Source organism: Pristiophorus japonicus, unplaced genomic scaffold (assembly GCF_044704955.1).
Source record: "Pristiophorus japonicus isolate sPriJap1 unplaced genomic scaffold, sPriJap1.hap1 HAP1_SCAFFOLD_874, whole genome shotgun sequence".
NCBI lineage: Eukaryota > Metazoa > Chordata > Chondrichthyes > Pristiophoridae > Pristiophorus > Pristiophorus japonicus.
The window spans coordinates 118,333-143,948 of record NW_027254797.1 but is presented as its reverse complement, the minus strand read 5'-3'; the positions used below and the strand labels follow the sequence as shown (position 1 = coordinate 143,948).

The 25,616-nt window shown below is 51.8% G+C and overlaps 1 protein-coding gene across 1 annotated transcript in view; it reads left to right on the top strand.

Annotated features, from left to right (window-relative positions):
- Positions 1–25,616, top strand: part of LOC139257591 (guanine nucleotide-binding protein G(I)/G(S)/G(T) subunit beta-3-like) — a 141,988-nt gene that overhangs the window by 29,961 nt on the left and 86,411 nt on the right. The window contains exon 4 of the mRNA XM_070874527.1: positions 22,274–22,337. Coding sequence (XP_070730628.1) covers positions 22,274–22,337 — 64 coding nt within the window. The remainder of the gene's footprint in view (positions 1–22,273; positions 22,338–25,616) is intronic.

Sequence of the window (25,616 nt, the reverse complement as noted above, 5' to 3'; positions counted from 1 at the left end):
TTTTGGGGATTTTTGGGGATGATTGGGGTTTGCTGATGTTTGGAGATGTTTGGGGGTTTGGAGATGTTTGGCGGTTTGGAGATGTTTGGGGGTTTGGAGATGTTTGGGGGTTTGGAGATGTTTGGGGGTTAGAGATGTTTGGGGGGTTGGAGATGTTTGAGGGTGTTTGGGGGTTTGGGATGTTTGGGGGGTTTGGAGAGTTTTGGGTAACGTTTGGGGGTTTGGGGATATTTGGGGTTTTGGAGATGTTTGGGGGTTTAGAGATGTTTGTGGATGTTTGGGGGTTTGTGGATATTTGGGGATGTTTGAGGTTCTTTGAGGATGTTTGGGGGGTTGGAGATGTTTGGGGGGTTGGAGAAGTTTGGCGGTTTGTTGATGTTTGGGGGTTTGGAGATGTTAGGGGGTTTGGGCATGTTTGGGGAGTTGGGGATGTTTGGAGGGTTGGGAATGTTTGGGGGGTTGGGGATGTTTGGGGGGTTGGGGCTGTTTGGGGTTTGGAGATGTTTGTATGTTTGGGGATGTTTGGGGGTTTGGGGATGTTTGGGGGTTTGGAGATGTTTGGGCGTTTGGGGAAGTTTGGGGGCTTGGTGATGTTTGGGGGTTTGGGGATGTTTGGGGGTTTGGGGATGTTTGGGGGTTGATGGATGTTTGGGGGGTTAGGGATTTTGGGATGTTTGGTGGTTTGGGGATGTTTGGGGGTTTGGGGATGTTTGGGGGTTTGGGGATGTTTGGCGGTTTGGGGATGTTTGGGGATTTTTGGGGGTTTGGAGATGTTAGGGGGTTTCGGGATGTTTGGGGTTTGTAGATGTTTGGGGGTTTGGCGATATTTGGGGGTTTGGAAATATTTTGGGGTGTTTGGTGGTTGGGGATATGTGGGGATGATTGGGGGTTTGGAGACGTTTGGGGGTTTGGAGACGTTTGGGGCTTTGGAAATGTTTTGGGTTTGGGGATGTTTGGACATGTTTAGGGGTTTGTAGACGTTTGGAGATGTTTGGGGTTTTGGAGATGTTTGGGGGTTTGGAGATGTTTGGGTTTTGGAGATGTTTGGGGATGTTTGGGGGTTTGGGGATGTTTGGGGGTTTGGAGATGTTTGGGGTTTTGGGGATGTTTGGGGGTTTGGAGATGTTTGGGGTTTTGGAGATGTTTGGGGATGTTTGGGGGTTTGGAGATGTTTGGGGTTTGGGGATGTTTGGGGGTTTGGAGATGTTTGGGGTTTTGGAGATGTTTGGGGATGTTTGGGGGTGTGGGGATGTTTGGGGGTTTGGAGATGTTTGGGGTTTTGGGGATGTTTGGGGATGATTGGGGGTTTGGGGATGTTTGGGAGTTTGGAGATGTTTGGGGGTTTGGGGATGTTTGGGAGTTTGGAGATATTTGGGAGTTTGGGGATGTTTGGGGGTTTGGGGATGTTTGGACATGTTTAGGGGTTTGTAGACGTTTGGAGATGTTTGGGGTTTTGGAGATGTTTGGGGGTTTGGAGATGTTTGGGTTTTGGAGATGTTTGGGGATGTTTGGGGGTTTGGGGATGTTTGGGGGTTTGGAGATGTTTGGGGTTTTGGGGATGTTTGGGGGTTTGGAGATGTTTGGGGTTTTGGAGATGTTTGGGGATGTTTGGGGGTTTGGAGATGTTTGGGGTTTGGGGATGTTTGGGGGTTTGGAGATGTTTGGGGTTTTGGAGATGTTTGGGGATGTTTGGGGGTGTGGGGATGTTTGGGGGTTTGGAGATGTTTGGGGTTTTGGGGATGTTTGGGGATGATTGGGGGTTTGGGGATGTTTGGGAGTTTGGAGATGTTTGGGGGTTTGGAGACGTTTGGGGGTTTGGAGACGTTTGGGGCTTTGGAAATGTTTTGGGTTTGGGGATGTTTGGACATGTTTAGGGGTTTGTAGACGTTTGGAGATGTTTGGGGTTTTGGAGATGTTTGGGGGTTTGGAGATGTTTGGGTTTTGGAGATGTTTGGGGATGTTTGGGGGTTTGGGGATGTTTGGGGGTTTGGAGATGTTTGGGGTTTTGGGGATGTTTGGGGGTTTGGAGATGTTTGGGGTTTTGGAGATGTTTGGGGATGTTTGGGGGTTTGGAGATGTTTGGGGTTTGGGGATGTTTGGGGGTTTGGAGATGTTTGGGGTTTTGGAGATGTTTGGGGATGTTTGGGGGTGTGGGGATGTTTGGGGGTTTGGAGATGTTTGGGGTTTTGGGGATGTTTGGGGATGATTGGGGGTTTGGGGATGTTTGGGAGTTTGGAGATGTTTGGGGGTTTGGGGATGTTTGGGAGTTTGGAGATATTTGGGAGTTTGGGGATGTTTGGGGGTTTGGGGATGTTTGGAGATGTGTGGGGATGTTTGGGGGTTTGGAGATGTTTGGGGTTTGTGGATGTTTGGAGATGTTTGGGAGTTTGGAGATGTTTGGGGGTTTGGAGATGTTTGGGGGTTTGGGGATGCTTGGAGGTTTGGGGATGTTTGGAGATGTGTGGGGTGTTTGGGGGTTTGGAGATGTTTGGGGGTTTGGGAATGTTTGGGGGTTTGGAGATGTTTGGGGGTTTGGAGATGTGTGGGGATGTTTGGGGTTTGGGGATGTTTGGAGATGTTTGGGGGTTTGGAGATGTTTGGCGGTTTGGAGATGTTTGGGGGTTTGGAGATATTTAGGGGTTTGGAGATATTTGGGGGTTTGGAGATATTTGGGGGTTTGGAGATGTTTGGTGTTTTGGGGATTTTTGGGGATGATTGGGTGTTTGAGGATGTTTGGGGGTTTGGAGATGTTTGGGGGTTTGTAGATGTTTGGGGGTTTGGAAGCGGTTTGGGGATGTTTGGGGGTTTGTAGATGTTTGGGGGTTTGGGGATATGTGGGGGTTTGGAGATGTTTAGGGGTTTGGAGATGTTTGGGGGCTTGGGGATGTTTGGGAGTTTGGAGATGTTTGGGGATTTGGGGATGTTTAGGGGCTTGGTGGTTTGGAGATGTTTTTGGTGGTTTGGAGATGTTTGGGGATGTTTTGGGGATGGGAGATGTTTGGCGATGGGAGATGTTTGGCGGTTTGTTGATGTTTGGGGGTTTGGAGATGTTAGGGGGTTTGGGCATGTTTGGGGAGTTGGGGATATTTGGAGGGTTGGGAATGTTTGGGGGGTTGGGGATGTTTGGGGGGTTGGGGATGTTTGGGGTTGGAGATGTTTGTATGTTTGGGGATGTTTGGGGGTTTGGGGATGTTTGGGGGTTTGGAGATGTTTGGGCGTTTGGGGAAGTTTGGGGGCTTGGTGATGTTTGGGGGTTTAGGGATGTTTGGGGGTTTGGGGATGTTTGGGGGTTTGGGGATGTTTGGCGGTTTGGGGATGTTTGGGGATTTTTGGGGGTTTGGAGATGTTAGGGTTTCGATGGTTTTTTGGGTTGGCGATATTTGGGGGTTTGGAAATATTTTGGGGTGTTTGGTGGTTGGGGATATGTGGGGATGATTGGGGGTTTGGAGACGTTGGGGGTTTGGAGACGTTTGGGGCTTTGGAAATGTTTTGGGTTTGGGGATGTTTGGACATGTTTAGGGGTTTGTAGACGTTTGGAGATGTTTGGGGTTTTGGAGATGTTTGGGGGTTTGGAGATGTTTGGGGTTTTGGAGATGTTTGGGGATGTTTGGGGGTTTGGGGATGTTTGGGGGCTTGGGGGTTTGGAGATGTTTGGGGATGTTTGGGGGTTTGGGGATGTTTGGCGGTTTGGGGGATATTTGGGGGTTTGGAGATGTTAGGGGGTTTCGGGATGTTTGGGGTTTGTAGATGTTTGGGGTTTGGCGATATTTGGGGGTTTGGGGATGTGTTGGGGTGTTTGGTGGTTGGGGATGTGTAGGGATGATTGGGGGTTTGGAGACGTTTGGGGGTTTGGAGACGTTTGGGGGTTTGGACATGTTTGGGGCTTTGGAGATGTTTGGGGTTTGGTGATGTTTGGAGATGTTTGGGGGTTTGGAGACGTTTGGGGGTTTGGAGATGTTTGGGGTTTTGGAGATGTTTGGGGCTTTGGAGATGTTTGGGGTTTTGGAGATGTTTGGGGGTTTGGAGATGTTTGGGGGTTTGGAGATGTTTGGGGTTTTGGAGATGTTTGGGGATGTTTGGGGGTTTGGGGATGTTTGGGGGTTTGGAGATGTTTGGGGTTTTGGGGATGTTTGGGGATGATTGGGGGTTTGGGGATGTTTGGGAGTTTGGAGATGTTTGGGGGTTTGGGGATGTTTGGGAGTTTGGAGATATTTGGGGGTTTGTGGATGTTTGGGGGTTTGGGGATGTTTGGAGATGTGTGGGGATGTTTGGGGGTTTGGAGATGTTTGGGGTTTGGGGATGTTTGGAGATGTTTGGGAGTTTGGAGATGTTTGGGGTTTGGAGATGTTTTGGGGTTTGGTGATGCTTGGAGGTTTGGGGATGTTTGGAGATGTGTGGGGTGTTTGGGGGTTTGGAGATGTTTGGGGTTTTGGGAATGTTTGGGGGTTTGGAGATGTTTGGGGGTTTGGAGATGTGTGGGGATGTTTGGGGTTTGCTGATGTTTGGAGATGTTTGGGGGTTTGGAGATGTTTGGCGGTTTGGAGATGTTTGGGGGTTTGGAGATATTTAGGGGTTTGGAGATATTTGGGGGTTTGGAGATATTTGGGGGTTTGGAGATGTTTGGTGTTTTGGGGATTTTTGGGGATGATTGGGGTTTGCTGATGTTTGGGGGTTTGGAGATGTTTGGCGGTTTGGAGATGTTTGGGGGTTTGGAGATGTTTGGGGGTTTGGAGATGTTTGGGGGTTTGGAGATGTTTGGGGGTTAGAGATGTTTGGGGGGTTGGAGATGTTTGAGGGTGTTTGGGGGTTTGGGATGTTTGGGGGGTTTGGAGAGTTTTGGGTAACGTTTGGGGGTTTGGGGATATTTGGGGTTTTGGAGATGTTTGGGGGTTTAGAGATGTTTGTGGATGTTTGGGGGTTTGTGGATATTTGGGGATGTTTGAGGTTCTTTGAGGATGTTTTGGGGGTTGGAGATGTTTGGGGGGTTGGAGAAGTTTGGGGGGTTGGGGATGTTTGGGGGGTTGGGGATGTTTGGGGGGTTGGGGATGTTTGGGGGTTTGGGGATTTTGGTATGTTTGGGGGTTTGGGGATGTTTGGGGGTTTGGAGATGTTTGGGGGTTGGGGATGTTTGGGGGGTTGGGGAAGATTGGGGGGTTGGGGATGTTTGGGGGTTTGGGGATTTTGGGATGTTTGGGGGTTTGGGGATGTTTGGGGGTTTGGAGATGTTTGGGGGTTGGGGATGTTTGGGGGGTTGGGGAAGATTGGGGGGTTGGGGATGTTTGGGGGTTTGGGGATGTTTGGGGGTTTGGCGATGTTTGGGGGTTTGGGGATGTTTGGGGTTTTGGGGATGTTTGGGGGTTTGGAGATGTTTGGGGTTTTGGAGATGTTTGGGGATGTTTGGGGGTTTGGAGATGTTTGGGGTTTGGGGATGTTTGGGGGTTTGGAGATGTTTGGGGTTTTGGAGATGTTTGGGGATGTTTGGGGGTGTGGGGATGTTTGGGGGTTTGGAGATGTTTGGGGTTTTGGGGATGTTTGGGGATGATTGGGGGTTTGGGGATGTTTGGGGGTTTGGAGATGTTTGGGGTTTTGGGGATGTTTGGGGGTTTGGAGATGTTTGGGGTTTTGGAGATGTTTGGGGATGTTTGGGGGTTTGGAGATGTTTGGGGTTTGGGGATGTTTGGGGGTTTGGAGATGTTTGGGGTTTTGGAGATGTTTGGGGATGTTTGGGGGTGTGGGGATGTTTGGGGGTTTGGAGATGTTTGGGGTTTTGGGGATGTTTGGGGATGATTGGGGGTTTGGGGATGTTTGGGAGTTTGGAGATGTTTGGGGGTTTGGGGATGTTTGGGAGTTTGGAGATATTTGGGAGTTTGGGGATGTTTGGGGGTTTGGGGATGTTTGGAGATGTGTGGGGATGTTTGGGGGTTTGGAGATGTTTGGGGTTTGTGGATGTTTGGAGATGTTTGGGAGTTTGGAGATGTTTGGGGGTTTGGAGATGTTTGGGGGTTTGGGGATGCTTGGAGGTTTGGGGATGTTTGGAGATGTGTGGGGTGTTTGGGGGTTTGGAGATGTTTGGGGGGTTTGGGAATGTTTGGGGGTTTGGAGATGTTTGGGGGTTTGGAGATGTGTGGGGATGTTTGGGGTTTGGGGATGTTTGGAGATGTTTGGGGGTTTGGAGATGTTTGGCGGTTTGGAGATGTTTGGGGGTTTGGAGATATTTAGGGGTTTGGAGATATTTGGGGGTTTGGAGATATTTGGGGGTTTGGAGATGTTTGGTGTTTTGGGGATTTTTGGGGATGATTGGGTGTTTGAGGATGTTTGGGGGTTTGGAGATGTTTGGGGGTTTGTAGATGTTTGGGGGTTTGGAAGCGGTTTGGGGATGTTTGGGGGTTTGTAGATGTTTGGGGGTTTGGGGATATGTGGGGGTTTGGAGATGTTTAGGGGTTTGGAGATGTTTGGGGGCTTGGGGATGTTTGGGAGTTTGGAGATGTTTGGGGATTTGGGGATGTTTAGGGGCTTGGTGGTTTGGAGATGTTTGGGGATGTTTTGGGGATGGGAGATGTTTGGCGGTTTGTTGATGTTTGGGGGTTTGGAGATGTTAGGGGGTTTGGGCATGTTTGGGGAGTTGGGGATATTTGGAGGGTTGGGAATGTTTGGGGGGTTGGGGATGTTTGGGGGGTTGGGGATGTTTGGGGTTTGGAGATGTTTGTATGTTTGGGGATGTTTGGGGGTTTGGGGATGTTTGGGGGTTTGGAGATGTTTGGGCGTTTGGGGAAGTTTGGGGGCTTGGTGATGTTTGGGGGTTTAGGGATGTTTGGGGGTTTGGGGATGTTTGGGGGTTTGGGGATGTTTGGCGGTTTGGGGATGTTTGGGGATTTTTGGGGGTTTGGAGATGTTAGGGGGTTTCGGGATGTTTGGGGTTTGTAGATGTTTGGGGGTTTGGCGATATTTGGGGGTTTGGAAATATTTTGGGGTGTTTGGTGGTTGGGGATATGTGGGGATGATTGGGGGTTTGGAGACGTTTGGGGGTTTGGAGACGTTTGGGGCTTTGGAAATGTTTTGGGTTTGGGGATGTTTGGACATGTTTAGGGGTTTGTAGACGTTTGGAGATGTTTGGGGTTTTGGAGATGTTTGGGGGTTTGGAGATGTTTGGGGTTTTGGAGATGTTTGGGGATGTTTGGGGGTTTGGGGATGTTTGGGGGCTTGGGGGTTTAGAGATGTTTGGGGATGTTTGGGGATGTTTGGCGGTTTGGGGATATTTGGGGGTTTGGAGATGTTAGGGGGTTTCGGGATGTTTGGGGTTTGTAGATGTTTGGGGGTTTGGCGATATTTGGGGGTTTGGGGATGTGTTGGGGTGTTTGGTGGTTGGGGATGTGTGGGGATGATTGGGGGTTTGGAGACGTTTGGGGGTTTGGAGACGTTTGGGGGTTTGGACATGTTTGGGGCTTTGGAGATGTTTGGGGTTTGGTGATGTTTGGAGATGTTTGGGGGTTTGGAGACGTTTGGGGGTTTGGAGATGTTTGGGGTTTTGGAGATGTTTGGGGCTTTGGAGATGTTTGGGGTTTTGGAGATGTTTGGGGGTTTGGAGATGTTTGGGGGTTTGGAGATGTTTGGGGTTTTGGAGATGTTTGGGGATGTTTGGGGGTTTGGGGATGTTTGGGGGTTTGGAGATGTTTGGGGTTTTGGGGATGTTTGGGGATGATTGGGGGTTTGGGGATGTTTGGGAGTTTGGAGATGTTTGGGGGTTTGGGGATGTTTGGGAGTTTGGAGATATTTGGGGGTTTGTGGATGTTTGGGGGTTTGGGGATGTTTGGAGATGTGTGGGGATGTTTGGGGGTTTGGAGATGTTTGGGGTTTGGGGATGTTTGGAGATGTTTGGGAGTTTGGAGATGTTTGGGGGTTTGGAGATGTTTGGGGGTTTGGTGATGCTTGGAGGTTTGGGGATGTTTGGAGATGTGTGGGGTGTTTGGGGGTTTGGAGATGTTTGGGGTTTTGGGAATGTTTGGGGGTTTGGAGATGTTTGGGGGTTTGGAGATGTGTGGGGATGTTTGGGGTTTGCTGATGTTTGGAGATGTTTGGGGGTTTGGAGATGTTTGGCGGTTTGGAGATGTTTGGGGGTTTGGAGATATTTAGGGGTTTGGAGATATTTGGGGGTTTGGAGATATTTGGGGGTTTGGAGATGTTTGGTGTTTTGGGGATTTTTGGGGATGATTGGGGTTTGCTGATGTTTGGGGGTTTGGAGATGTTTGGCGGTTTGGAGATGTTTGGGGGTTTGGAGATGTTTGGGGGTTTGGAGATGTTTGGGGGTTTGGAGATGTTTGGGGGTTAGAGATGTTTGGGGGGTTGGAGATGTTTGAGGGTGTTTGGGGGTTTGGGATGTTTGGGGGGTTTGGAGAGTTTTGGGTAACGTTTGGGGGTTTGGGGATATTTGGGGTTTTGGAGATGTTTGGGGGTTTAGAGATGTTTGTGGATGTTTGGGGGTTTGTGGATATTTGGGGATGTTTGAGGTTCTTTGAGGATGTTTGGGGGGTTGGAGATGTTTGGGGGGTTGGAGAAGTTTGGGGGGTTGGGGATGTTTGGGGGGTTGGGGATGTTTGGGGGGTTGGGGATGTTTGGGGGTTTGGGGATTTTGGTATGTTTGGGGGTTTGGGGATGTTTGGGGGTTTGGAGATGTTTGGGGGTTGGGGATGTTTGGGGGGTTGGGGAAGATTGGGGGGTTGGGGATGTTTGGGGGTTTGGGGATTTTGGGATGTTTGGGGGTTTGGGGATGTTTGGGGGTTTGGAGATGTTTGGGGGTTGGGGATGTTTGGGGGGTTGGGGAAGATTGGGGGGTTGGGGATGTTTGGGGGTTTGGGGATGTTTGGGGGTTTGGCGATGTTTGGGGGTTTGGGGATGTTTGGGGGTTGATGGATGTTTGGGGGGTTAGGGATTTTGGGATGTTTGGTGGTTTGGGGATGTTTGGGGGTTTGGGGATGTTTGGCGGTTTGGGGATGTTTGGGGATTTTTGGGGGTTTGGAGATGTTAGGGGGTTTCGGGATGTTTGGGGTTTGTAGATGTTTGGGGGTTTGGCGATATTTGGGGGTTTGGAAATATTTTGGGGTGTTTGGTGGTTGGGGATATGTGGGGATGATTGGGGGTTTGGAGACGTTTGGGGGTTTGGAGACGTTTGGGGCTTTGGAAATGTTTTGGGTTTGGGGATGTTTGGACATGTTTAGGGGTTTGTAGACGTTTGGAGATGTTTGGGGTTTTGGAGATGTTTGGGGGTTTGGAGATGTTTGGGGTTTTGGAGATGTTTGGGGATGTTTGGGGGTTTGGGGATGTTTGGGGGTTTGGAGATGTTTGGGGTTTTGGGGATGTTTGGGGATGATTGGGGGTTTGGGAGTTTGGAGATGTTTGGGGGTTTGGGGATGTTTGGGAGTTTGGGGATGTTTGGGGGTTTGGGGATGTTTGGAGATGTGTGGGGATGTTTGGGGGTTTGGAGATGTTTGGGGTTTGGGGATGTTTGGAGATGTTTGGGAGTTTGGAGATGTTTGGGAGTTTGGAGATGTTTGGGGGTTTGGGGATGCTTGGAGGTTTGGGGATGTTTGGAGATGTGTGGGGTGTTTGGGGGTTTGGAGATGTTTGGGGGTTTGGGAATGTTTGGGGGTTTGGAGATGTTTGGGGGTTTGGAGATGTGTGGGGATGTTTGGGGTTTGGGGATGTTTGGAGATGTTTGGGGGTTTGGAGATGTTTGGCGGTTTGGAGATGTTTGGGGGTTTGGAGATATTTAGGGGTTTGGAGATATTTGGGGGTTTGGAGATATTTGGGGGTTTGGAGATGTTTGGTGTTTTGGGGATTTTTGGGGATGATTGGGTGTTTGAGGATGTTTGGGGGTTTGGAGATGTTTGGGGGTTTGTAGATGTTTGGGGGTTTGGAAGCGGTTTGGGGATGTTTGGGGGTTTGTAGATGTTTGGGGGTTTGGGGATATGTGGGGGTTTGGGGATGTTTAGGGGTTTGGAGATGTTTGGGGGCTTGGGGATGTTTGGGAGTTTGGAGATGTTTGGGGATTTGGGGATGTTTAGGGGCTTGGTGGTTTGGAGATGTTTGGGGATGTTTTGGGGATGGGAGATGTTTGGCGGTTTGTTGATGTTTGGGGGTTTGGAGATGTTAGGGGGTTTGGGCATGTTTGGGGAGTTGGGGATGTTTGGAGGGTTGGGAATGTTTGGGGGGTTGGGGATGTTTGGGGGGTTGGGGATGTTTGGGGTTTGGAGATGTTTGTGTGTTTGGGGATGTTTGGGGGTTTGGGGATGTTTGGGGGTTTGGAGATGTTTGGGCGTTTGGGGAAGTTTGGGGGCTTGGTGATGTTTGGGGGTTTAGGGATGTTTGGGGGTTTGGAGGTATGGAGATGTTTGGTGGTTTGGGGATGTTTGGGGGCTTGGTGGTTTGGAGCTGTTTGGGGGTTTGGGGATGTTTGGGGAAGTTTGGGGGCTTGGGGGTTTGGGGATGTGGGGATGTTTGGGAGTTTGGAGATGTTTGGGGGTTTGGGGATGTTTGGGGGTTTGTGGATGTTTGGGGGGTTGGGGATGTTTGGGGATTTGGGGATGTTTGGGGTTTGGAGATGTTTGGGTGTTTGGGGAAGTTTGGGGATGTTTGGGGGTTTGGGGATTTGGAGATGTTTGGGCGTTTGGGGAAGTTTGGGGGCTTGGTGATGTTTGGGGGTTTAGGGATATGTGGTGGTTTGGGGATGTTTGGGGGCTTGGAGATGTTTGGGGGCTTGGGGATGTTTGGGGGCTTGTGGATGTTTGGGGGTTTGGAGATGTTTGGGGGTTTGGAGATGTTTGGGGAGCTGTTTGGTGGTTTGGGGATGTTTGAGGGTTTGGAGATGTTTGAGGGTTTGGGGATGTTTGGTGTCTTGGGGATGTTTGGGGGCTTGGGGATGTTTGGGGGTTTGGAGATGTTTGAGGGTTTGGAGATGTTTGGGGGTTTGGAGATGTTTGGGGGTTTGGAGATGTTTGAGGGTTTGGGGATGTTTGGGGTCTTGGGGATGTTTGGGGGCTTGGGGATGTTTGGGGGTTTGGAGATGTTTGAGGGTTTGGAGATGTTTGGGGGTTTGGAGATGTTTGGGGAGCTGTTTGGTGGTTTGGGGATGTTTGCGGGTTTGGAGATGTTTGCGGGTTTGGCGATGTTTGGGGGTTTGGGGATGTTTGGGGGTTTGGGAATGTTTGGGAGTTGATGGATGTTTGGGGGGTTAGGGATTTTGGGATGTTTGGTGGTTTGGGGATGTTTGGGGGCTTGGGGGTTTGGAGATGTTTGGGGATGTTTGGCGGTTTGGGGATATTTGGGGGTTTGGAGATGTTAGGGGGTTTCGGGATGTTTGGGGTTTGTAGATGTTTGGGGGTTTGGCGATATTTGGGGGTTTGGGGATGTGTTGGGGTGTTTGGTGGTTGGGGATGTGTGGGGATGATTGGGGGTTTGGAGACGTTTGGGGGTTTGGAGACGTTTGGGGCTTTGGACATGTTTGGGGCTTTGGAGATGTTTGGGGTTTGGTGATGTTTGGAGATGTTTGGGGGTTTGGAGACGTTTGGGGGTTTGGAGATGTTTGGGGTTTTGGAGATGTTTGGGGCTTTGGAGATGTTTGGCGTTTTGGAGATGTTTGGGGCTTTGGAGATGTTTGGGGCTTTGGAGATGTTTGGGGGTTTGGAGATGTTTGGGGGTTTGGAGATGTTTGGGGGTTTGTGGATGTTTGGTGGTTTGTGGATGTTTGGGGGGTTGGGGATGTTTGGGGGTTTGGGGATGTTTGGGGAAGTTTGGGGGCTCGGGGGTTTGGGGATGTTTGGGAGTTTGGAGATGTTTGGGGGTTTGGGGATGTTTGGGGGCTTGCTGGTTTGGAGATGTTTGGGGGTTTGGGGATGTTTGGGGATTTGGAGATGTTTGGCGGTTTGGAGATATTTGGGGGTTTGGAGATGTTTGGGGGTTTGGAGATGTTTGGGGGTTTGTGGATGTTTGGTGGTTTGTGGATGTTTGGGGGGTTGGGGATGTTTGGGGGTTTGGGGATGTTTGGGGAAGTTTGGGGGCTCGGGGGTTTGGGGATGTGGGGATGTTTGGGAGTTTGGAGATGTTTGGGGGTTTGGGGATGTTTGGGGGCTTGCTGGTTTGGAGATGTTTGGGGGTTTGGGGATGTTTGGGGATTTGGAGATGTTTGGCAGTTTGGAGATATTTGGGGATTTGGAGATGTTTGGGGGTTTGGAGATGTTTGGGGGTTTGGGGATGTTTGGGGATTTGGAGATGTTTGGCGGTTTGGAGATGTTTGGGGGTTTGGAGATGTTTGGGGGTTTGTGGATGTTTGGTGGTTTGTGGATGTTTGGGGGGTTGGGGATGTTTGGGGATTTGGGGATGTTTGGGGTTTGGAGATGTTTGGGTGTTTGGGGAAGTTTGGGGATGTTTGGGGGTTTGGGGATTTGGAGATGTTTGGGCGTTTGGGGAAGTTTGGGGGCTTGGTGATGTTTGGGGGTTTAGGGATATGTGGGGGTTTGGGGATGTTTGGGGGCTTGGAGATGTTTGGGGGCTTGGGGATGTTTGGGGGCTTGTGGATGTTTGGGGGTTTGGAGATGTTTGGGGGCTTGGAGATGTTTGGGGAGCTGTTTGGTGGTTTGGGGATGTTTGAGGGTTTGGAGATGTTTGAGGGTTTGGGGATGTTTGGGGTCTTGGGGATGTTTGGGGGCTTGGGGATGTTTGGGGGTTTGGAGATGTTTGAGGGTTTGGAGATGTTTGGGGGTTTGGAGATGTTTGGGGAGCTGTTTGGTGGTTTGGGGATGTTTGCGGGTTTGGCGATGTTTGCGGGTTTGGCGATGTTTGGGGATTCGGGGATGTTTGGGGGTTTGGGAATGTTTGGGAGTTGATGGATGTTTGGGGGGTTAGGGATTTTGGGATGTTTGGTGGTTTGGGGATGTTTGGGGGCTTGGGGGTTTGGAGATGTTTGGGGATGTTTGGGGGTTTGGGGATGTTTGGCGGTTTGGGGATATTTGGGGGTTTGGAGATGTTAGGGGGTTTCGGGATGTTTGGGGTTTGTAGATGTTTGGGGGTTTGGCGATATTTGGGGGTTTGGGGATGTGTTGGGGTGTTTGGTGGTTGGGGATGTGTGGGGATGATTGGGGGTTTGGAGACGTTTGGGGGTTTGGAGACGTTTGGGGGTTTGGACATGTTTGGGGCTTTGGAGATGTTTGGGGTTTGGTGATGTTTGGAGATGTTTGGGGGTTTGGAGACGTTTGGGGGTTTGGAGATGTTTGGGGTTTTGGAGATGTTTGGGGCTTTGGAGATGTTTGGGGTTTTGGAGATGTTTGGGGGTTTGGAGATGTTTGGGGGTTTGGAGATGTTTGGGGTTTTGGAGATGTTTGGGGATGTTTGGGGGTTTGGGGATGTTTGGGGGTTTGGAGACGTTTGGGGGTTTGGACATGTTTGGGGCTTTGGAGATGTTTGGGGTTTGGTGATGTTTGGAGATGTTTGGGGGTTTGGAGACGTTTGGGGGTTTGGAGATGTTTGGGGCTTTGGAGATGTTTGGGGCTTTGGAGATGTTTGGGGTTTTGGAGATGTTTGGGGGTTTGGAGATGTTTGGGGGTTTGGAGATGTTTGGGGTTTTGGAGATGTTTGGGGATGTTTGGTGGTTTGGGGATGTTTGGGGGTTTGGAGATGTTTGGGGTTTTGGAGATGTTTGGGGATGTTTGGTGGTTTGGGGATGTTTGGGGGTTTGGAGATGTTTGGGGTTTTGGGGATGTTTGGGGATGATTGGGGGTTTGGGGATGTTTGGAGATGTTTGGGAGTTTGGAGATGTTTGGGAGTTTGGAGATGTTTGGGGGTTTGGGGATGCTTGGAGGTTTGGGGATGTTTGGAGATGTGTGGGGTGTTTGGGGGTTTGGAGATGTTTGGGGGTTTGGGAATGTTTGGGGGTTTGGAGATGTTTGGGGGTTTGGAGATGTGTGGGGATGTTTGGGGTTTGGGGATGTTTGGAGATGTTTGGGGGTTTGGAGATGTTTGGCGATTTGGAGATGTTTGGGGGTTTGGAGATATTTAGGGGTTTGGAGATATTTGGGGGTTTGGAGATATTTGGGGGTTTGGAGATGTTTGGTGTTTTGGGGATTTTTGGGGATGATTGGGTGTTTGGGGATGTTTAGGGGTTTGGAGATGTTTGGGGGTTTGTAGATGTTTGGGGGTTTGGAAGCGGTTTGGGGATGTTTGGGGGTTTGTAGATGTTTGGGGGTTTGGGGATGTTTGGGGGTTTGGAGATGTTTGGGGGCTTGGGGATGTTTGGGAGTTTGGAGATGTTTGGGGATTTGGGGATGTTTAGGGGCTTGGTGGTTTGGAGATGTTTGGGGATGTTTTGGGGATGGGAGATGTTTGGCGGTTTGTTGATGTTTGGGGGTTTGGAGATGTTAGGGGGTTTGGGCATGTTTGGGGAGTTGGGGATGTTTGGAGGGTTGGGAATGTTTGGGGTTTGGAGATGTTTGTGTGTTTGGGGATGTTTGGGGGTTTGGGGATTTGGAGATGTTTGGGCGTTTGGGGAAGTTTGGGGGCTTGGTGATGTTTGGGGGTTTAGGGATGTTTGGGGGTTTGGGGATGTTTGGAGGTATGGAGATGTTTGGAGGTATGGAGATGTTTGGGGGTTTGGGGAAGTTTGGGGGCTTGGGGATGTTTGGGGGTTTGGGGATGTTTGGGGGTTTGGAGATGTTTGGGGGCTTGGGGATGTTTGGGAGTTTGGAGATGTTTGGGGATGTTTGGGGGCTTGGTGGTTTGGAGCTGTTTGGGGGTTTGGGGATGTTTGGGGAAGTTTGGGGGCTTGGGAGTTTGGGGATGTGGGGATGTTTGGGAGTTTGGAGATGTTTGGGGGTTTGGGGATGTTTGGGGGCTTGCTGGTTTGGAGATGTTTGGGGGTTTGGGGATTTGGAGATGTTTGGCGGTTTGGAGATATTTGGGGGTTTGGAGATGTTTGGGGGTTTGGAGATGTTTGGGGGTTTGTGGATGTTTGGGGGTTTGTGGATGTTTGGGGGGTTGGGGATGTTTGGGGATTTGGGGATGTTTGGGGTTTGGAGATGTTTGGGTGTTTGGGGAAGTTTGGGGATGTTTGGGGGTTTGGGGATTTGGAGATGTTTGGGCGTTTGGGGAAGTTTGGGGGCTTGGTGATGTTTGGGGGTTTAGGGATATGTGGGGGTTTGGGGATGTTTGGGGTCTTGGGGATGTTTGGGGGCTTGGGGATGTTTGGGGGTTTGGAGATGTTTGAGGGTTTGGAGATGTTTGGGGGTTTGGAGATGTTTGGGGAGCTGTTTGGTGGTTTGGGGATGTTTGCGGGTTTGGAGATGTTTGGGGGTTTGGAGACGTTTGGGGGTTTGGAGATGTTTGGGGTTTTGGAGATGTTTGGGGCTTTGGAGATGTTTGGGGTTTTGGAGATGTTTGGGGCTTTGGAGATGTTTGGGGGTTTGGAGATGTTTGGGGGTTTGGAGATGTTTGTGGATGTTTGGTGGTTTGTGGATGTTTGGGGGGTTGGGGATGTTTGGGGGTTTGGGGATGTTTGGGGAAGTTTGGGGGCTCGGGGGTTTGGGGATGTTTGGGAGTTTGGAGATGTTTGGGGGTTTGGGGATGTTTGGGGGCTTGCTGGTTTGGAGATGTTTGGGGGTTTGGGGATGTTTGGGGATTTGGAGATGTTTGGCGGTTTGGAGATATTTGGGGGTTTGGAGATGTTTGGGGGTTTGTGGATGTTTGGTGGTTTGTGGATGTTTGGGGGGTTGGGGATGTTTGGGGGTTTGGGGATGTTTGGGGAAGTTTGGGGGCTCGGGGGTTTGGGGATGTGGGGATGTTTGGGAGTTTGGAGATGTTTGGGGGTTTGGGGATGTTTGGGGGCTTGCTGGTTTGGAGATGTTTGGGGGTTTGGGGATGTTTGGGGATTTGGAGATGTTTGGCGGTTTGGAGATATTTGGGGATTTGGAGATGTTTGGGGGTTTGGAGATGTTTGGGGGTTTGGAGATGTTTGGGGGTTTGTGGATGTTTGGTGGTTTGTGGATGTTTGGGGGGTTGGGGATGTTTGGGGGTTTGGGGATGTTTGGGGAAGTTTGGGGGCTCGGGGGTTTGGGGATGTGGGGATGTTTGGGAGTTTGGAGATGTTTGGGGGTTTGGGGATGTTTGGGGGCTTGCTGGTTTGGAGATGTTTGGGGGTTTGGGGATGTTTGGGGATTTGGAGATGTTTGGCGGTTTGGAGATATTTGGGGATTTGGAGATGTTTGGGGGTTTGGAGATGTTTGGGGGTTTGGGGATGTTTGGGGATTTGGAGATGTTTGGCGGTTTGGAGATGTTTGGGGGTTTGGAGATGTTTGGGGGTTTGTGGATGTTTGGTGGTTTGTGGATGTTTGGGGATTGGGGATGTTTGGGGATTTGGGGATGTTTGGGGTTTGGAGATGTTTGGGTGTTTGGGGAAGTTTGGGGATGTTTGGGGGTTTGGGGATTTGGAGATGTTTGGGCGTTTGGGGAAGTTTGGGGGCTTGGTGATGTTTGGGGGTTTAGGGATATGTGGGGGTTTGGGGATGTTTGGGGGCTTGGAGATGTTTGGGGGCTTGGGGATGTTTGGGGGCTTGTGGATGTTTGGGGGTTTGGAGATGTTTGGGGGCTTGGAGATGTTTGGGGAGCTGTTTGGTGGTTTGGGGATGTTTGAGGGTTTGGAGATGTTTGAGGGTTTGGGGATGTTTGGGGTCTTGGGGATGTTTGGGGGCTTGGGGATGTTTGGGGGTTTGGAGATGTTTGAGGGTTTGGAGATGTTTGGGGGTTTGGAGATGTTTGGGGAGCTGTTTGGTGGTTTGGGGATGTTTGCGGGTTTGGAGATGTTTGCGGGTTTGGCGATGTTTGGGGATTTGGGGATGTTTGGGGGTTTGGGAATGTTTGGGAGTTGATGGATGTTTGGGGGGTTAGGGATTTTGGGATGTTTGGTGGTTTGGGGATGTTTGGGGGCTTGGGGGTTTGGAGATGTTTGGGGGTTTGGGGATGTTTGGCGGTTTGGGGATATTTGGGGGTTTGGAGATGTTAGGGGGTTTCGGGATGTTTGGGGTTTGTAGATGTTTGGGGGTTTGGCGATATTTGGGGGTTTGGGGATGTGTTGGGGTGTTTGGTGGTTGGGGATGTGTGGGGATGATTGGGGGTTTGGAGACGTTTGGGGGTTTGGAGACGTTTGGGGGTTTGGACATGTTTGGGGCTTTGGAGATGTTTGGGGTTTGGTGATGTTTGGAGATGTTTGGGGGTTTGGAGACGTTTGGGGGTTTGGAGATGTTTGGGGTTTTGGAGATGTTTGGGGCTTTGGAGATGTTTGGGGTTTTGGAGATGTTTGGGGGTTTGGAGATGTTTGGGGGTTTGGAGATGTTTGGGGTTTTGGAGATGTTTGGGGATGTTTGGGGGTTTGGGGATGTTTGGGGGTTTGGAGACGTTTGGGGGTTTGGACATGTTTGGGGCTTTGGAGATGTTTGGGGTTTGGTGATGTTTGGAGATGTTTGGGGGTTTGGAGACGTTTGGGGGTTTGGAGATGTTTGGGGCTTTGGAGATGTTTGGGGCTTTGGAGATGTTTGGGGTTTTGGAGATGTTTGGGGGTTTGGAGATGTTTTGGGGTTTGGAGATGTTTGGGGTTTTGGAGATGTTTGGGGATGTTTGGGGGTTTGGGGATGTTTGGGGGTTTGGAGATGTTTGGGGTTTTGGGGATGTTTGGGGATGATTGGGGGTTTGGGGATGTTTGGGAGTTTGGAGATGTTTGGGGGTTTGGGGATGTTTGGGGTTTGGGGATGTTTGGAGATGTTTGGGAGTTTGGAGATGTTTGGGAGTTTGGAGATGTTTGGGGGTTTGGGGATGCTTGGAGGTTTGGGGATGTTTGGAGATGTGTGGGGTGTTTGGGGGTTTGGAGATGTTTGGGGGTTTGGGAATGTTTGGGGGTTTGGAGATGTTTGGGGGTTTGGAGATGTGTGGGGATGTTTGGGGTTTGGGGATGTTTGGAGATGTTTGGGGGTTTGGAGATGTTTGGCGGTTTGGAGATGTTTGGGGGTTTGGAGATATTTAGGGGTTTGGAGATATTTGGGGGTTTGGAGATATTTGGGGGTTTGGAGATGTTTGGTGTTTTGGGGATTTTTGGGGATGATTGGGTGTTTGGGGATGTTTGGGGGTTTGGAGATGTTTGGGGGTTTGTAGATGTTTGGGGGTTTGGAAGCGGTTTGGGGATGTTTGGGGGTTTGTAGATGTTTGGGGGTTTGGGGATGTTTGGGGGTTTGGAGATGTTTGGGGGCTTGGGGATGTTTGGGAGTTTGGAGATGTTTGGGGATTTGGGGATGTTTAGGGGCTTGGTGGTTTGGAGATGTTTGGGGATGTTTTGGGGATGGGAGATGTTTGGCGGTTTGTTGATGTTTGGGGGTTTGGAGATGTTAGGGGGTTTGGGCATGTTTGGGGAGTTGGGGATGTTTGGAGGGTTGGGAATGTTTGGGGTTTGGAGATGTTTGTGTGTTTGGGGATGTTTGGGGGTTTGGAGATGTTTGGGCGTTTGGGGAAGTTTGGGGGCTTGGTGATGTTTGGGGGTTTAGGGATGTTTGGGGGTTTGGGGATGTTTGGAGGTATGGAGATGTTTGGAGGTATGGAGATGTTTGGGGGTTTGGGGAAGTTTGGGGGCTTGGGGATGTTTGGGGGTTTGGGGATGTTTGGGGGTTTGGAGATGTTTGGGGGCTTGGGGATGTTTGGGAGTTTGGAGATGTTTGGGGATGTTTGGGGGCTTGGTGGTTTGGAGCTGTTTGGGGGTTTGGGGATGTTTGGGGAAGTTTGGGGGCTTGGGGGTTTGGGGATGTGGGGATGTTTGGGAGTTTGGAGATGTTTGGGGGTTTGGGGATGTTTGGGGGCTTGCTGGTTTGGAGATGTTTGGGGGTTTGGGGATTTGGAGATGTTTGGCGGTTTGGAGATATTTGGGGGTTTGGAGATGTTTGGGGGTTTGGAGATGTTTGGGGGTTTGTGGATGTTTGGGGGTTTGTGGATGTTTGGGGGGTTGGGGATGTATGGGGATTTGGGGATGTTTGGGGTTTGGAGATGTTTGGGTGTTTGGGGAAGTTTGGGGATGTTTGGGGGTTTGGGGATTTGGAGATGTTTGGGCGTTTGGGGAAGTTTGGGGGCTTGGTGATGTTTGGGGGTTTAGGGATATGTGGGGGTTTGGGGATGTTTGGGGGCTTGGAGATGTTTGGGGGCTTGGGGATGTTTGGGGGCTTGTGGATGTTTGGGGGTTTGGAGATGTTTGGGGAGCTGTTTGGTGGTTTGGGGATGTTTGAGGGTTTGGAGATGTTTGAGGGTTTGGGGATGTTTGGGGTCTTGGGGATGTTTGGGGGCTTGGGGATGTTTGGGGGTTTGGAGATGTTTGAGGGTTTGGAGATATTTGGGGGTTTGGAGATGTTTGGGGAGCTGTTTGGTGGTTTGGGGATGTTTGCGGGTTTGGAGATGTTTGGGGGTTTGGCGATGTTTGGGGATGTTTGGGGGCTTGGGGATGTTTGGGGGTTTGGGGATATGTGGGGGTTTGGGGATGTTTGGGGGTTTGGAGATGTTTGGGGGCTTGGGGATGTTTGGGAGTTTGGAGATGTTTGGGGATTTGGGGATGTTTGGGGGCTTGGTGGTTTGGAGATGTTTGGGGATGTTTTGGGGATGGGAGATGTTTGGCGGTTTGTAGATGTTTGGGGGTTGGAGATGTTTGGCGGGTTGGAGATGTTTGCGGGTTGGAGGGGTTTGTAGATGTTTGGGGGGTTGGGGATGTTTGGGGGGTTGGGGATGTTTGGGTGTTTGGGGATGTTTTGGGGGTTTGGGGATGTTTGGAGATGTTTGGAGGTTTGGGGATTTGGAGAAGTTTGGGGGGTTCGGGATGTTTGGGGTTGGAAATGTTTGGTAATTTGGAGATGTTTGGGTGTTTGGAGATGTTTGGGGGGTTGTGGATGTTTGGGGGTTTGGAGATGTTTGAGGGTTTGGTAATTTGGAGATGTTTGGGGGGTTGGAGATGTTTGGGGGTTTGGGGATGTTTGGAGGTTTGGAGATGTTTGGGGGTTTGGGGATGTTTGAGGGTTTGGGGATGTTTTGGGGTTTGGTAATGTTTGGGGGGTTGGGAGATGTTTGGGGGGTTGGGATGTTTTGGGGTTTGAAGATGTTTGGGGGTTTGTGGGGTTGGGATATTTGGCTGTTTGGGGGTTTGGAGATGTTTGGGGGTTTGTGATGTTTGGAGATGTTAAGGGCTTTGGAGATGTTTGGGGGTTTGTGATGTTTGGAGATGTTAAGGGCTTTGGAGATGTTTGGGGGTTTGGAGATGTTTGGGGGGTTAGGGCGTTTGGCGGTTTGGGGATGTTTGGGGGTTTGGAGATGTTTGGGGGCTTGGGATGTTTTGGGGTTTGGCAGTTTGGGGATTTCGGGATGTTTGGGGGTTTTGAGATGTTTGGGGTTTTGAGATATTTGGGGTTTTGGAGATGTTTGGGGGTTTGGAGATGTTTGGGGGTTTGGAGATGTTTGGAGACGTTTGGAGGTTTAGGGATGATTGGGGGATTGGGGATCTTTGGGGGGATTTGGGATGTTTAGGGGTTTGGAGATGTTTGGGGGTTTGGAGTTGTTTGGGGGTTTGGAGATGTTTGGGGTTTTTGGGATGTTTGGGGGGGTTGGGATGTTTGGCGGTTTGTGGGTTTGGGGATGTTTGTGTGTTTGGAGATGTTTGGGGGTTTAGAGATGTTTAGGGGTTTGGAGATGTTTGGGGATGTTTGGGGGTTTGGGATGTTTTGGGGTTTGGGGATTTTTGGGGTTTTGGAGATGTGTGGGGATGTTTGGGGTTTGGAGATGTTTGGGGGTTTGGGTATGTTTGGAGATGTGTGGGGATGTTTGGGAGTTTGGCTGTTTGGGGATGTTTGGGGGGTTTGGAGATGTTTGGGGTTTTGGAGATGTTTGGGGGTTTGGGGATGATTGGGGGTTTTGGTGATGTTTGGGGGTTTGGGGATGATTGGGGGGTTGGTGATGTTTGGGGGTTTGGAGATGTTTGGGGTTTTGGGGATGTTTGGGGGTTTGTAGATATTTGGGGGTTTGGGGATGTTTGGGGGGTTGGAGATATTTGTAGGGTTGGGGATGTTTGTGGGGTTGGAGATGTTTGGGGGTTTGGAGAAGTTTGGGGTTTTGGGGATTTTTGGGGGTTTGGAGATATTTGGGGGTTTGCGGATGTTTGGGGGGTTGGAGATATTTGTGGGGTTGGGGATGTTTGTGGGGTTGGAGATGTTTGGGGGTTTGGAGATGTTTGGGGTATTGGGGATGTTTGGGGATTTGGAGATGTTTTGGGGATATTTGGGGGTTTTGGAGATGTTTTAGGGTTTGGAGATGTTTGGGAGTTTGGGGAAGTTTGGGGGTTTGTAGATGTTTGGGGGTTAGGGGATGTTTGGTGGTTTGTGGATGTTTGGGGGTTTGGGGATATTTGGGTGTTTTGGAGATGTTTGGGGGTTTGGAGATGTTTGGGGGTTTGGAGATGTTTGGGGGTTTGAGGATGTTTGGGGGTTTGGAGATGTTTGGGGGTTTGAGGATGTTTGGGAGTTGGGGATGTTTGGGGTTTGGAGATGTTTCGGGATTTGGGGGTTTGGGTGTTTGCGGATGTTTGAAGTTGTCTGGGGGTTTGGGGAGTTAAGTGAGAGATTTGGGGTGATGTTTGACGACTGGTTGGGAGCTGGGCTGTGATTCCCTCACTATCTTGCCCACACTCACTGTCACACGTGGAGAAGGTGGGGGTGGGGAGAAACATGACCCGGGGGATTGGAGGACAGCCAGTGCAGTGGGACCTGTGCTCCGGAGAAAGGCAGTGCCTCGGGGGGAGGAGCGCGGCGCAATGTGTCGTTTATTTCCGTGTGGAAGGAGTGCGTTTGACGGGTCGTTTACTGGTGTATAATCACATTCTGATTCCCCCTCGCCCTCAACCCCCCTCTCTCCCTTTACCCTCTCTCTCTCTATTCCTCCATGACTAACCCACTCTCTCCCTCTCCACACCCCTCCATCTCTCTCTCCCCCTCGCGACACCCTCTCTCTCCCCCTCTCTATCTGTCTCATCCCCCTCCCTCTCTCTTCCACACTCTCCCTTCACTACGCCTCCAAATCTCTCTCTCTTCCCCTCCCTCTCTACACCCTCTATATCTAACCCCTCTCTTCCACTTCTCTCTCCATTCCCCCTCACGACCCCCCTCCCTCCCTCTCTCTCTTCCCCTCCATCTCTCTCTCTCTCCTTTTCTCTCCCCACCCCCTTCCTCAGATTACTGGTCAGTGCATCTCAAGACGGGAAGTTAATCGTTTGGGACAGTTACTCGACAAACAAGGTAAAAACAGCCACAATTGAGAGTCAGTGTGTGGTGACCCTAACCCCAGTGAGAGTCAGTGTGTGTGGGACCCGTACCCCAGTGAGAGTCAGTGTGTGTGGGACCTGTACCCCAGTGAGAGTTGGTGTGTGTGGGACCCGTACCCCAGTGAGAGTCGGTGTGTGTGGGACACGTACCCCAGTGAGTCAGTGTGTGTGGGACACGTACCCCAGTGAGAGTCAGTGTGTATGGGACCCGCACCCGAGTGAGTCAGTGTGTGTGGGACACGTACCCCAGTGAGTCAGTGTGTGTGGGACACGTACCCCAGTGAGAGTCAGTGTGTGTGGGACCCGCACCCCAGTGAGTCAGTGTGTGTGTGGAACCTGTACCCCAGTGAGAGTCAGTTTGTGTGGGACACGTACCCCAGTGAGAGTCAGTGTGTGTGGGACCCGTACCCCAGTGAGTCAGTGTGTGTGGGACACGTACCCCAGTGAGAGTCAGTGTGTGTGGGACCCGTACCCCAGTGAGTCAGTGTGTGTGGGACACGTACCCCAGTGAGAGTCAGTGTGTGTGAGACCCGTACCCCAGTGAGAGTCAGTGTGTGTGGGACGCGTACCCCAGTGAGAGTCGGTGTGTGTGGGACCCGCACCCCAGTGAGAGTCGGTGTGTGTGGGACCCGCACCCCAGTGAGAGTCCGTGTGTGTGGGACCCGTACCCCAGTGAGAGTCAGTGTGTGTGGGACCCGTACCCCAGTGAGAGTCAGTGTGTGTGGGACCCGTACCCCAGTGAGAGTCAGTGTGTGTGGGACCGTACCCCAGTGAGAGTCAGTGTGTGTGGGACCCGTACCCCAGTGAGAGTCAGTGTGTGTGGGACCCTTACCCCAGTGAGAGTCAGTGTGTATGGGACCCCTACCCCAGTGAGAGTCAGTGTGTGTGGGACCCGTACCCCAGTGAGAGTCAGTGTGTGTGGGACTCGTACCCCAGTGAGAGTCAGTGTGTGTGGGACCTGTAACCCAGTGAGAGTCAGTGTGTGTGTGGGACACGTACCCCAGTGAGAGTCAGTGTGTGTGGGACCCGTACCCCAGTGAGAGTCAGTGTGTGTCGGACCCGTACCCCAGTGAGAGTCGGTGTGTGTGGGACCTGTAACCCAGTGAGAGTCAGTGTGTGTGGGACCCATACCCCAGTGAGAGTCAGTGTGTGTGGGACCCTTACCCCAGTGAGAGTCAGTGTGTGTGGGACCTGTAACTCAGTGAGAGTCAGTGTGTGTGGGACCCGTACCCCAGTGAGAGTCAGTGTGTGTGGGACCCGTACCCCAGTGAGAGTCAGTATGTGTGGGACCCGTACCCCAGTGAGAGTCAGTGTGTGTGGGACGCGTACCCCAGTGAGAGTCAGTGTGTGTGGGACCCGTACCCCAGTGAGAGTCAGTGTGTGTGGGACCCGTACCCCAGTGAGAGTCGGTGTGTGTGGGACACGTACCCCAGTGAGAGTCAGTGTGTGTGGGACCCGTACCCCAGTGAGAGTCAGTGTGTGTGGGACCCCTACCAAAGTGAGAGCCAGTGTGTGTGGGACCCGTACCCCAGTGAGAGTCAGTGTTTGTGGGACCCGTACCCCAGTGAGAGTCACTGTGTGGGGACCCGTACCCCAGTGAGAGTCAGTGGGTGTGGGACCCGTACCCCAGTGAGAGTCAGTGTTTGTGGGACCCGTACCCCAGTGAGAGTCAGTGTATGTGGGACCCGTACACCAGTGAGAGTCAGTGTGTGTGGGACCCTTACCCCAGTGAGAGTCAGTGTGTGTGTGACCCGTAGCCCAGTGAGAGTCGGTGTGTGTGGGACCCGTACCCCAGTGAGAGTCAGTATGTGTGGGACGCGTACCCCAGTGAGAGTCGGTGTGTGTGGGACACGTACCCCAGTGAGAGTCAGTGTGTGTGGGACGCGTACCCCAGTGAGAGTCAGTGTATGTGGGACCCGTACCCCAATGAGAGTCAGTGTGTGGGGGACCCGTACCCCAGTGAGAGTCAGTGGGTGTGGGACCCGTACCCCAGTGAGAGTCAGTGTTTGTGGGACCCGTACCCCAGTGAGAGTCAGTGTATGTGGGACCCGTACACCAGTGAGAGTCAGTGTGTGTGGGACCCTTACCCCAGTGAGAGTCAGTGTGTGTGTGACCCGTACCCCAGTGAGAGTCGGTGTGTGTGGGACCCGTACCCCAGTGAGAGTCAGTATGTGTGGGACGCGTACCCCAGTGAGAGTCGGTGTGTGTGGGACACGTACCCCAGTGAGAGTCAGTGTGTGTGGGACGCGTACCCCAGTGAGAGTCAGTGTATGTGGGACCCGTACCCCAGTGAGAGTCAGTGTGTGTGGGACGCGTACCCCAGTGAGAGTCAGTATGTGTGGGACGCGTACCCCAGTGAGAGTCGGTGTGTGTGGGACCCGTACCCAAGTGAGAGTCAGTGTGTGTGGGACCCGCACCCCAGTGAGAGTCGGTGTGTGTAGGACACGTACCCAGTGAGAGTCAGTGTTTGTGGGACCCGTACCCCAGTGAGAGTCAGTGTGTGTGGGACGCGTACCCCAGTGAGAGTCAGTATGTGTGGGACGCGTACCCCAGTGAGAGTCGGTGTGTGTGGGACCCGTACCGCAGTGAGAGTCAGTGTGTGTGGGACCCATACCCCAGTGAGAGTCAGTGTGTGTGGGACCCTTACCCCAGTGAGAGTCAGTGTGTGTGGGACCTGTAACCCAGTGAGAATCAGTGTGTGTGGGACCCGTACCCCAGTGAGAGTCAGTGTGTGTGGGACCCGTACCCCAGTGAGAGTCAGTATGTGTGGGACCCGTACCCCAGTGAGAGTCAGTGTGTGTGGGACGCGTACCCCAGTGAGAGTCAGTGTGTGTGGGAGCCGTACCCCAGTGAGAGTCAGTGTGTGTGGGATCCTTACCCCAGTGAGAGTCGGTGTGTGTGGGACCCGTACCCCAGTGAGAGTCAGTGTGTGTGGGACACGTACCCCAGTGAGAGTCACTGTGTGGGGACCCGTACCCCAGTGAGAGTCAGTGGGTGTGGGACCCGTACCCCAGTGAGAGTCAGTGTGTGTGGGACCCCTACCAAAGTGAGAGCCAGTGTGTGTGGGACCCGTACCCCAGTGAGAGTCAGTGTGTGTGGGACCCATACCCCAGTGAGAGTCAGTGTGTGTGGGACCCGTACCCCAGTGAGAGTCAGTGTGTGTGGGACCCGTACCCCAGTGAGAGTCAGTGTGTGTGTGGGACCCGTACCCCAGTGAGAGTCAGTGTGTGTGGGACCCGTACCCCAGTGAGAG